Source organism: Coregonus clupeaformis, chromosome 29 (genome assembly GCF_020615455.1).
Source record: "Coregonus clupeaformis isolate EN_2021a chromosome 29, ASM2061545v1, whole genome shotgun sequence".
Classification (NCBI taxonomy): domain Eukaryota; kingdom Metazoa; phylum Chordata; class Actinopteri; order Salmoniformes; family Salmonidae; genus Coregonus; species Coregonus clupeaformis.
Window position 1 is genome coordinate 14,637,562 of NC_059220.1, and position 12,764 is coordinate 14,650,325.

At 43.7% G+C, this 12,764-nt stretch overlaps 1 protein-coding gene across 3 annotated transcripts in view; it reads right to left on the reverse strand.

Moving 5' to 3' along the window:
* The window catches only part of LOC121544687 (tyrosine-protein kinase receptor TYRO3-like), a 42,369-nt gene that overhangs the window by 12,498 nt on the left and 17,107 nt on the right, over positions 1 to 12,764 (reverse strand). For 2 of the 3 annotated variants that reach the window (XR_006657600.1, XM_041854750.2), the window contains exons 8-12: positions 12,470 to 12,612; positions 9,756 to 9,894; positions 8,241 to 8,367; positions 6,164 to 6,258; positions 5,810 to 5,905 (exon numbers count right to left, since the gene is read on the reverse strand). Coding sequence is in view for 2 of the 3 variants with exons in the window: in XM_041854750.2 (XP_041710684.2) it covers positions 5,810 to 5,905; positions 6,164 to 6,258; positions 8,241 to 8,367; positions 9,756 to 9,894; positions 12,470 to 12,612 (600 nt within the window). In the remaining variant the exon portion in view is untranslated. The remainder of the gene's footprint in view (positions 1 to 5,809; positions 5,906 to 6,163; positions 6,259 to 8,240; positions 8,368 to 9,755; positions 9,895 to 12,469; positions 12,613 to 12,764) is intronic. The other variant, XM_045209113.1, reaches the window with a different exon arrangement.

Consider the following 12,764-nt stretch of genomic DNA (forward strand, 5'->3'; position numbering starts at 1 on the left):
TGCATTGGTACCGCTTCGCGTCCGGTAGCAGAGAGAACAGTCTATGACTTAGGTGCATCGGCCCCAGTGATGTAGTGGGCCGTACGCACTACCCTCTGTAGCGCCTTGCAGTCGGATGACAAACCATTGCCATACCAAGCGGTGATGCAGCCAGTTAAGATGCTCTCAATTGTGCAGCTGTAGAACTTTGAGGATCTGAGGGCCCATGCTGGATCTTTTCAGCCTCCTGAGGGGGAAGAGGTGTTGTCGTGCCCTCTTGACGACTGTGTTGCTGTACAAAAGGCTGTGAAGTATTTGTAGTTAATCATATCAGTAATGTTAGTTCATTATGTCAGAGTTGTAGCTCCGCCCACAGATGAAGTGGAGCAGAGCATGCTGAGCGATCTCCAGCTTAGAGAAGATCAGCTCGAGAGAAGTCAAGTGAGAGTAAGTTCCAGCGATCCTTGCGTTTTCCCAACAGGTAGCTTTCATTGTGTTAGCCAAGGCCAGTGTGCATCCTTGTTGATATTTAAGTACATATTTCATATCTTTCAGGTGTTTATGTCTGAAAATGCACTCTTACGATAATGTCATTTTTATGGTTATGCTAATTAGTAGTTTCTACTGCGAGCTAGCTATTGTGAGCTGGCTAGCTCTGGTTTGGTTGTCATATCATTTCGGACATTTAACCCTGTATTTGTAAAGGATAATGTCCCCCAGTGCATTGTTTATATGCCCTGTAATTGTTTAAGTGAATGGTGCATCATTATATGGGTATTACATTGTATTTCACTGTTTAGAGGTATTCAATTTCATTGTGCAGTTGTAGCCTTGTACTGAAGATGATGGTGCTATGCTTTGTAGTACACGTGCAGCGGCACCCCTTTGATCTCAGTTAGTGCAGTCACAGTCACGTTGAATTGCGCTGTATGGTCCTGTATAGCATTAAGTCATCATAGTCATGTTATAGCCATGCATATGGTTTATAAGAGATGTGAATTGCAGATTGTATTCTGTCATTCACTATTGTATCTTTATTTCTCTCTTTACTTGCAGACCACACACATACAGTGGGGAAAAAAAGTATTTAGTCAGCCACCAATTGTGCAAGTTCTCCCACTTAAAAAGATGAGAGAGGCCTGTAATTTTCATCATAGGTACACGTCAACTATGACAGACAAAATGAGAAAAAAAATTCCAGAAAATCACATTGTAGGATTTTTTATGAATTTATTTGCAAATTATGGTGGAAAATAAGTATTTGGTCAATAACAAAAGTTTCTCAATACTTTGTTATATACCCTTTGTTGGCAAGTTTTCTGTAAGTCTTCACAAGGTTTTCACACACTGTTGCTGGTATTTTGGCCCATTCCTCAATGCAGATCTCCTCTAGAGCAGTGATGTTTTTGAGCTGGCGTTGGGCAACACAGACTTTCAACTCCCTCCAAAGATTTTCTATGGGGTAGGAGATCTGGAGACTGGCTAGGCCACTCCAGGACCTTGAAATGCTTCTTACGAAGCCACTCCTTCGTTGCCTGGGCGGTGTGTTTGGGATCATTGTCATGCTGAAAGACCCAGCCACGTTTCATCTTCAATGCCCTTGCTGATGGAAGGAGGTTTTCACTCAAAATCTCACGATACATGGCCCCATTCATTCTTTCCTTTACACGGATCAGTCGTCCTGGTCCCTTTGCAGAAAAACAGCCCCAAAGCATGATGTTTCCACCCCCATGCTTCACAGTAGGTATGGTGTTCTTTGGATGCAACTCAGCATTCTTTGTCCTCCAAACACGACGAGTTGAGTTTTTACCAAAAAGTTATATTTTGGTTTCATCTGACCATATGACATTCTCCCAATCCTCTTCTGGATCATCCAAATGCACTCTAGCAAACTTCAGACGGGCCTGGACATGTACTGGCTTAAGCAGGGGACACGTCTGGCACTGCAGGATTTGAGTCCCTGGCGGCGTAGTGTGTTACTGATGGTAGGCTTTGTTACTTTGGTCCCAGCTCTCTGCAGGTCATTCACTAGGTCCCCCCGTGTGGTTCTGGGATTTTTGCTCACCGTTCTTGTGATCATTTTGACCCCACGGGGTGAGATCTTGTGTGGAGCCCCAGATCGAGGGAGATTATCAGTGGTCTTGTACAGTGGGGAAAAAAAGTATTTAGTCAGCCACCAATTGTGCAAGTTCTCCCACTTAAAAAGATGAGAGAGGCATGTAAATGTCATCATAGGTACACGTCAACTATGACAGACAAAATGAGAAAAAAAAATCCAGAAAATCACATTGTAGGATTTTTTATGAATTTATTTGCAAATTATGGTGGAAAATAAGTATTTGGTCAATAACAAAAGTTTCTCAATACTTTGTTATATACCCTTTGTTGGCAAGTTTTCTGTAAGTCTTCACAAGGTTTTCACACACTGTTGCTGGTATTTTGGCCCATTCCTCCATGCAGATCTCCTCTAGAGCAGTGATGTTTTGGGGCTGTCGCTGGGCCCACTCCTCCATACAGACCTTCTCCAGATCCTTCAGGTTTCGGGGCTGTCGCTGGACAATACGGACTTTCAGCTCCCTCCAAAATGTTCTATGGGGTTGAGATGTCCCCCTGGCTTAAGCAGGGGGACACGTCTGGCACTGCAGGATTTGAGTCCCTGGCGGCGTAGTGTGTTACTGGTCCCAGCTCTCTGCAGGTCATTCACTAGGTCCCCCCGTGTGGTTCTGGGATTTTTGCTCACCGTTTTTGTGATCATTTTGACCCCACAGGGTGAGATCTTGCGTGGAGCCCCAGATCGAGGGAGATTATCAGTGGTCTTGTATGTCTTCCATTTCCTAATAATTGCTCCCACAGTTGATTTCTTCAAACCAAGCTGCTTACCTATTGCAGATTCAGTCTTCCCAGCCTGGTGCAGGTCTACAATTTTGTTTCTGGTGTCCTTTGACAGCTCTTTGGTCTTGGCCATAGTGGAGTTTGGAGTGGGACTGTTTGAGGTTGTGGACAGGTGTATTTTATACTGATAACAAGTTCAAACAGGTGCCATTAATACAGGTAACGAGTGGAGGACAGAGGAGCCTCATAAAGAAGAAGTTACAGGTCTGTGAGAGCCAGAAATCTTGCTTGTTTGTAGGTGACCAAATACTTATTTTCCACCATAATTTGCAAATAAATTCATTACAAATCCTACAATGTGATTTTCTGGAGAAAAAAAAATCACAATTTGTCTGTCATAGTTGACGTGTACCTATGATGAAAATTACAGGCCTCTCTCATCTTTTTAAGTGGGAGAACTTGCACAATTGGTGGCTGACTAAATACTTTTTTTCCCCACTGTACAAACACACACTTTGGTTGAAGCAAGTGCCTTAGCCCATCCATACTACATACACTGTGCAGTGCTGTTCCGTGCCTGTGCATATTCAGTGTTATTAAACCGCCTCAACTGGAATCCTACCTGTCTGTCATCTGTGCCCTTATTAAACCACCTCAACTGGAATCCCACCTGTCTGTCATCTGTGCCCTTATTAAACCACCTCAACTGGAATCCTACCTGTCTGTCATCTGTGCCCTTACCAGCACACGGGAGAGAACACCTAACCTAAAGAATATACAGTCCACCAAGTCCTCACTTACAGTTGATGTGTGTGGACCATGATAGTTCCTTAGTGATGTGGACACTGAGGAACTTGAAGCTCTCGACCTGTTCCACAACAGCCCGTCGATGTGGATCGGGGTGTGCTCTGCCCTCCTTTTCCTGTAGTCCACGATCAGCTCCTTTGTCTTGCTGACATTGAGGGAGAGGTTGTTGTCCTGGTACCATACTGCCAGGTCTCTGACCCCCTCCCTCTGTAGGCTGTCTCATCGTCGTCGGTGATCAGGCCTACCACCATCGTCTCATCTGCAGTTGTGGTGTACAGGAAGTACAGGAGGGGACTAAGCACACACCCCTGAGGGTCCCCTGTGTTTAGGGTCAGCGTGATGGATGTGTTGTTGCAGACCCTCACCACCTGGGGGCGGCCCATCAGGAAGTCCAGGATCCAGTTGCAGAGGGAAGTGTTTAATCCTAGGGTCCTTAGCTTAGAGCTTGAACGCTGAGCTGTAGTCAATGAACAGCATTCTCACGTAGGTGTTCCTTTTGTCCAGGCGAGAAAGGGCAGTGTGGAGTGCAATAGAGATTGCGTCATCTGTGGATCTGTTGGGGGTGGCATGCGAATTGGAGTGGGTCGAGGGTGTCTGGGATGATGGTGTTGATGTGAGCCATGACCAGCATTTCAAAGCATTTCATGGCTACAGATGTGAGTGCTACGGGGCGATAGTCATTTAGGCAGGTTACCTTGGCATTCTTGAGCACAGGGACTATGGTGGTCTGCTTGAAACATGTAGGTATCACAGACGGTCAGGGAGAGGTTGAAAATGTCAGTGAAGACGCTTGCCAGTTGGTCAGCGCATGCTCTGAGTACGCGTCCTGGTAATCCGGCTGGCCCTGCAGCCTTGTGAATGTTAACCTGTTTAAAGGTCTTACATCGGCTACGGAGAGAGCGATCACACAGTCACATGGAACAGCTGGTACTCATGCATAGTTCAGTGTTCCTAGTCTCGACGCGTACATAGAAGGTATTTATCTCGTCTGGTAGGCTCGCGTAACTTGACAGCTTGCGGCTGTGTTTCACTTTGTAATCCGTGATAGTTTGCAAGCCCTGCTACATCCGAAGAGCGTCAGAGCCGGTGTAGTAGGATTAGATCTTACTCCTGTATTGATGCTTTGCCTGTTTGATGGTTCGTCAGAGGGTGTAGTGGGATTTCTTATAATCGTCTAGGTTAGAGTCCCGGTCCTTGAAAGCGGCAGCTTTAGCCTTTAGCTCAGTGCAGATGTTGCCTGTAATCCATGGCTTCTGGTTGGGTTATGTACGTACGTACGGTCACTGTGCGGACGACGACGTCGATGCACTTATTAATGAAGCCTGATGTGGTAAACTCCTCAATGCCATCGGATGAATCCCAGAACATATTCCAGTCTGTGCAAGTAAAACAGTCCTGTAGCTTAGCATCCACTTCAACGGACCACTTCCGTATTGAGCGCGTCACTGGTACTTCCTGAGTTTTTGCTTGTAAGTAGGAACCAGGAGGATAGCGTTATGGTCAAATTTGCCAAATGGAGGGCGAGTGAGAGCTCTGTATGCATCTCTTTGTGTGAAGTAAAGGTGATCTAGATTTTTTCCCCCTCTAGTTGCACATGTGACATGCTGGTAGAAATTGGGTAAAACAGATTTCAGTTTTCCTGCATTAAAGTCACCGGCCACTAGGAGCGCCGCCTCTGGGTGAGCATTGTCTTGTTTATGGCTCTATACATACAGGTCGTATTTTGTATAGTACACAAAGCCCGCAACCTTGTAATTCATTGCACGTTCTGATTTCTTAATTTCTATTTATTTTTTATTTTTTTATATATGTTTGTATTGTTCTGTATTGCTAGATATTACTGCACTGTTGGAGCTAGAAAACACAAGCATTTCGCTGCACCTGCAATAACATCTGCAAATCTGTGTATGCGACCAATAAACTGATTCGATTTTGCACATTGCAGCACCTCTGTAGCTCAGCTGGTAGAGCACGGCGCTTGTAACGCCAAGGTAGTGGGTTCGATCCCCGGGACCACCCATACACAAAAATGTATGCACGCATGACTGTAAGTCGCTTTGGATAAAAGCGTCTGCTAAATGTCATATTATTATTATTATTATCAAACAATACATTGTAAAGGCTTTCTATCTAAATGTACTTTATCTGTTGTGCACAGCTATGTGAAATCAACAGAGGATGTCCCACCAACCTTTTCCCAAGATGTGTCCAAGGGTCAGTAGCCTTTCTGGGATCAGGACGTCTTGAAGCTTGGCCTTCAGATCGTCGTTGATACCCAAGCTGTCCACTGGTGGAAGACAGAGATACAATTCATTATTCACCACCCAGGTCCACTACAGTACGTGTCAATAGAGGCACCTTTTTCCCTATGTAGTGCACCTTTTTTTTAACAGGGCCCAAAGGGCTCTGGTCAAAAGCAGTGCACTATATAGGGAATAGTGTGCCATCTGGGACGCAACCGTACTGTAGTGCTTGTGCCCTATGTGTCAATAGAGGCACCTTTATTTGTGGAGGCTACGAGCCAAACATGACTGACTTTACTTACACGTGGATTCTGGGAGCTCAGGGCAGGTCCTGTTGAATGACCTGACTGCAGTGAAGGAGACCGTGCTCTCAGTCCCCGGGGGCTTGAACACAGACCTGCAAGGACAATCAGAGCCCTGGAGTCACATACTGCATAGGCCTACTGTCAGCAGCATCTACCACAATCAGAGGCCTTGTTTGAATACTTTATGACTGCATCCTTCCTCTCTTCTTTCGTTGAAGTATCACTGAACTCATCTGAAATGATTGGATGAGGGAAATGTAGGTGCTTGAACACAGACCTGCAAGGACAAGCAGAGCCAGCTTATCCCAACTTTACGTTGGTGTTGTAACCTTGCAGATACATTGCCCTGTGTTCAAATACTTCTAAAATGAATCCTTCCTCCCTTCCTAGAGGTAATCCACTGATCAGACCAACACATTGTTGAAGGGAATCTAGTGGAAAACTTGTTTTTCCTTATCCAATCATGTCAGCTCAGTGACCACTTCAAGGAAGGGAAGAAAGTGAGGAAGGATGCTGTCAAAGTATTCAAACAATGCCTCTGATTCTGGTATATACTGCCGAAAAACTGCCTATACACTACCGGTCAAAAGTTTTAGAACACCTACTCATTCAAGGGTTTTTCTTTATTTTTACTATTTTCTACATTGTAGAATAATAGTGAAGGCATAAACTATGAAATAACACATGTGGAATCATGTAGTAACCCAAAAAGTGTTAAACAAATAAAAATATATTTTATTTTTGAGATTCTTCAAATAGCCACCCTTTCCCTTGATGACAGCTTTGCACACGCTTGGCATTCTCTCAAACAGCTTCACCTGGAATGCTTTTCCAACAGTCTTGAAGGAGTTTCCACATGTGCTGAGCACTTGCTGGCTGCTTTTCCTTCACTCTGCTGTCCGACTCATCCCAAACGATCTCAATTTGGTTGAGGTCGGGGGATTGTGGAGGCCCGGTCATCTGATGCAGGACTCCATCACTCTCCTTCTTGGTAAAATAGCCCTTACACAGCCTGGAGGTGTGTTGGGTCATTGTCCTGTTGCAAAACAAATGATAGTCCCACTAAGCCCAAACCAGATGGGATGGCGTATCACTGCAGAATGCTGTGTTAGCCATGCTGGTTAATTGTGCCTTGAATTCTAAATAAATCAGACAATGTCACCAGCAAAGCACCCCCACACCATAACACCTCCTCCTCCATGCTTTACGGTGGGAAATACACATGCGGAGATCATCCGTTCACCCACACCGCGTCTCACAAAGATACGGCGGTTGGAACCAAAAATCTCTAATTTGGACTCCAGACCAAAGGACAAATTTCCACCGGTCTAATGTCCATTGCTCGTGTTTCTTGGCCCAAGAAAGTCTTCTTCTTATTGGTGTCCTTTAGAAGTGGTTTCTTTGCAGCAATTCGACCATGAAGGCCTGATTCACACAGTCACCTTTGAACAGTTGATGTTGAGATGTGTCTGTTACTTGAACTCTGTGAAGCATTTATTTGGGCTGCAATTTCTGAGGCTGGTAACTCTAATGAACTTATCCAGCAGAGGTAACTCTGGGTCTTCCATTCCTGTGGCGATCCTCATGAGAGCCAGTTTCATCATAGCACTTGAAGAAACTTTCAAAGTTCTTGAAATGTTCCGGATTGACTGACCTTCATGTCTTAAGTAATGATGGACTGTCGTTTCTCTTTGCTTATTTGAGCTGTTCTTGCCATAATATGGACTTGGTCTTTTACCAAATAGGGCTACTGTATCTTCTGTATACCCCCCACCCCCCCACCCACCTTGTCACAACACAACTGATTGGCTCAAATGCATTAAGAAGGAAAGAAATTCCACAAATTAACTTTTAACAAGGAATTGATTGAAATGCATTCCAGGTGACTACCTCATGAAGCTGGTTGAGAGAATGCCAAGAGTGTGCAAAGCTGTCCCTAAAACAGGGAATCCCTACATGTGAAGGGGGTGGGGCGCTGCTTTCAGCCCATATAAATCATTCTCACCAAAAAATATAAAGTCTAGACAAATCTTTTTGCTGTATTCTAGTAGTGAGAGAGACAATCATAGCCTACCCAAACTGTGTTTCCTTCCCTCTGCGGTGTACTAGGACTGTCAGGAGAAGCCCTACCATGGTGGCCACCAGCAGGCCCAGCAACAGACCCACCCACATATGGCCTCTCTGAGTCTGGCCTCCCACTGCTTTGTGGAACATGCAAACACAAGCACACACACACACAGTATAACAAACTGGCTTTACCTTCAAATTTGGAGCATAGGTTTCAAAACAACTAGACTACTAGATGGATAGGGACAGGGCTAGCATGACAGAGGGACTAATGGTGGATAGTGACAGGGACTAATAGTGACAGAGGGACTAATAAGTGGATAGTGACAGAGACTAATAGTGACAGAGGGACTAATAGTGGATAGTGGCAGAGGGACTAATAGTGGATAGTGGCAGAGGGACTAATAGTGGATAGTGGCAGAGGGACTAATAGTGGATAGTGGCAGAGGGACTAATAGTGGATAGTGGCAGAGGGACTAATAGTGGATAGTGGCAGAGGGACTAATAGTGGATAGTGGCAGAGGGACTAATAGTGGATAGTGGCAGAGGGACTAATAGTGAATAGTGGCAGAGGGACTAATAGTGGATAGTGGCAGAGGGACTAATAGTGGATAGTGGCAGAGGGACTAATAGTGGATAGTGGCAGATGGACTAATAGTGGATAGTGGCAGAGGGACTAATAGTGGATAGTGACAGAGGGACTAATAGTGGATAGTGACAGAGGCCGTGTTTAGACTCGACAGTTCATTCAGCTTTTGTATTCTGATCATGGAGTTCTGATCATGGAATTCCGAACACGGCATACGTCTACACCTACATTTAAATGTGTCCACATTGTGTCCGGATTCCCTTTTCCCGGGTTATATTGAAATGCCAGTATGCATTCTGCAAACAGTGGAAAAGGCTAAATCTGATAACATAACAACAACTTGATGGCAGTAGCTAACTACTATAGCTAACTAGCCAACTAACCTCTGTAGCCAGCCAGCCAGCAAAGCTAAAGGGATTGCATACAGGTTAGCATAACTCTAGCCAAACAAAAAATAGTTTTCTTAATAAGCTAGCTAGCTGGCTAGCAATTATGAAGCCAGCAAACACGTTGCTCACATGCTAAGAATGTATTTCCTCCAACGTTTAATTAAAAAATGGCACCTCTCGCTTCCAAAACACACGTTTTCTGGGGACTTGTGTTGGCAAAGTGCTGATGACATTTCCCACTGTGTGCACTTTATGTAGCCTAATTGCGTCCAGACTGAGGAGAAATCCACCCGCAATGCATCCCTGACCACCTGAAGTGGTCAGCCAGATCTGAACACAATCCAACCACAATGCGTCCCTGACCACCTGAAGTGGTCAGCCAGATCTGAACACAATCCAACCACAATACGTCTCGTTTGTCTTTTCAATGCGATCTTCGTATTCTGATAGCATAAGTCGCATGCAAGTGTCAAGTGTAGACACAGCCAGCGTGACAGAGGGACTAATAGTGGATAGTGGCTGAGTGACATAAGGGCTCACTGACCTGAGGCGGGCATGACCAGTACAGGATGGCTCCAGGGCCCACAGCCAGCCACTGTACACGCCGACACCTGGAAGGTGGCGTTGAAGAAACGACCTCCACCAGACAGGTGGGCCATGTTCTCTTTAAAGAGCAACGCCTCCTGGAACACAACAAATGTATGTCAGTGTGTGGTCTATTATGACATGTTGTTTTGAGTCTAAGAAACTTAAAACAAAGCTTCCATTGCAAATTAGATCCAATTAAGTGCTGCCGTTTTTTTCACAGAGACACACATTATGCTTTGGAACTGCTGAATACTGAGAAAGAAATACTTTGGGATACTTTTCTTTGGCACCACAGGAACAAAATATGAATGTGACCTTCTCTCCATCATGAGAGAAGATGACATTTAAGGCCATGCAAGAGGACTTAAATACATTTGGTACATTAATTTGGTGTTACAGTTTCATCAACATAAAAGCTCATGATCTTTGTTAAGGGCACTGTGTCACTGAAGTCTCATAACTTTAGATCTTGCTGTTTTACCTTTTGAGTTAATCCTTATATAGTGCTTTCAAAAAGTATTCATACCCCTGGACTTATTCCACATGTTGTTGTGTTACAGCCTGAATTCAAAATGGATTACATAGATTTTCTCACTCATCTACACACAATTCTCCATAATGACAATGTGCAAACATATTTGTAGAATATTTTGCAATTGTATTGAAAATGAAATACAGAAATATCTAATTTACATAAGTGTTCACACCCCTGAGTCAATACTTTGTAGAAGCACCTTTGGCAGCGATTACAGCTGTCCAGAGTCTTTCTGGGTAAGTCTCTAAGAGCTTTCCACACCTGGATTGTGCAACATTTGCACATTATTCATTAAAAATTCTTCAAGCTCTGTCAAATTGGTTGTTGATCATTGCTAGACAAACATTTGCAGGTCTTTCCATATATTGTCAAGTAGATTTAAATCAAAACTGTAACTCGGCAACTCAGGAACATTCACCGTCTTCTTTGTAAGCAACTCCAGTGTAAATTTGGCCTTGTGTTTTAGGTTATTGTCCTGCTGAAAGGTGAATTCATCTCCCAGTGTCTGGTGTAAAGCAGACTGAACCAGGTTTCCCTCTAGGATTGTGCCTGTGCTTAGCTCCATTACGTTAATTTTTTTATCCTGAAAAACTCCCCAGTCCTTAACGATTACAATCATACCCATAACATGATGCAGCCACCACTATGCTTGAAAATATGGAGTGGTACTCAGTAATATGTTGCATTGGATTTGCCCCAAATACAACACTTTGTATTCAGGAGAAAAAAGTACATTGCTTTGCCACATTTTTTTGCAGTATTACTTTAATGCCTTGTTGCAAACAGGATGCATGTTTTGGAAGATTGTACAGGCTTCCTTCTTTTCACTCTGTAAATTAGGTTAGTATTGTGGAGTAACTATAATGTTGTTGATCAATCCTAAGTTTTCTCCTATCACAGCCATTAAACTCTTTAACTGTTTTAAAGTCACCATTGGCCTCATGGTAAAATCTCTGAGTGGTTTCCTTCCTCTCCGACAAATGAGTTAGGAAGGACGCTTGTATCTTTGTAGTGACTGGGTCTATTGATACACCATCCAAAGTGTAATTAATAACTTCACCATGCTCATAGGGATAATTCAATGCCTTCTTTTATTAATTTTGTATATTATTATTTTCTATCTACCAATAGGCGCCCTTCTCCCTGGTCTTTGTGGTAATTGTGTGTGGGGTACAGAGATGAGGTAGTCATTCAAAAATAATGTTAAACACTATTATTGTGCTCAGTGAGTTCATGCAACTTATGTGACTTGTTAAGCAAATGTTTACTCCTGAACTTATTTAGGTTTGCCATAACAAAGGGGTTGAATACTTGTTGACTCAAGACATTTCAGCTTTATTTTTAATTAATTTGTAAAGAAATACATTTAAAAAAACGTATTTCCACTTTGACATTATCGGGTATTGTGTGTCCAGGCCAGTGACAACACATTTCAATTTAATCCATTTTAAATTCAGGCTGTAACACAACAAAATGTGGAAAAAGTGTGTGAATACTTCCTGGAGGCACTGTATGGTCATTATACAATTCTAGTGGACAAGAAAACCAAACCAGAACACATGTAGCGAGCTCAACGGGCTTAGATATTTCACCTGAACACCTGCCAGATTGGGAGTCATAGAAAGGAGAGTAAAAATACTTTGACCCATTTTCTATAGCAATGTCCCTATTAAAAACAAGTAAACCCCTAGTATGGCCATAGCAACTTATAAACGTCTGGTATGACCATAGCAACCTATAAATCCCTGGTATGACCATAGCAACCTATAAATCCCTGGTATGACAACACAACTTCTGTTATGACCATAGGATTGTGAACGTCATCATTTAGGTCATACTGTAATGTACCACATTCCATAATAACACAAACATAGGGATTGTAATTAAAAAGAAGTAGTAGATCGTTGACAGCAGCTCAAGACTGGTGTCGGCTGGCTGTGGTTATTGTATGCTCCACTGACCAAGGTCTACTGTGACTGAGAGCTTGGCATATTAAATTACTGAAATGTGCATTGCTCTAAGTGTGCAGCACAGCCAGACACTATTTTCTTCAGTTTATTTTCTTCCTGCAGCTTTGCTACCATCTGAGGTGTATGCTAGATTTCTCCAGTGTGTACAGGTGTATGGGTCTGAACCTGTCCCTCTCCTCCCAGGTTCCACTGGACTTTGTAGGCCATCAGTTTCCCATGCAGCTCCTCGTCGTCCAAGGTCGCCCAGTTCAGGGACAGCTGCTGCTCAGTTAGTTCAAAGGTCAGGTTCCGGGGGGCAGCAGAGGGCACTAGGAAGAAAGAAGACACAGGGACACAGTGTCATGACAACATTTTACATTTCATCAAAGAACAATAAGGGGTTGCCATTGTATATGTCCATGCTGTCATCTCTCCCAAACCCTCTCCCTTGGTCCTAACAAAGTTAACAGATCTGAAGGGT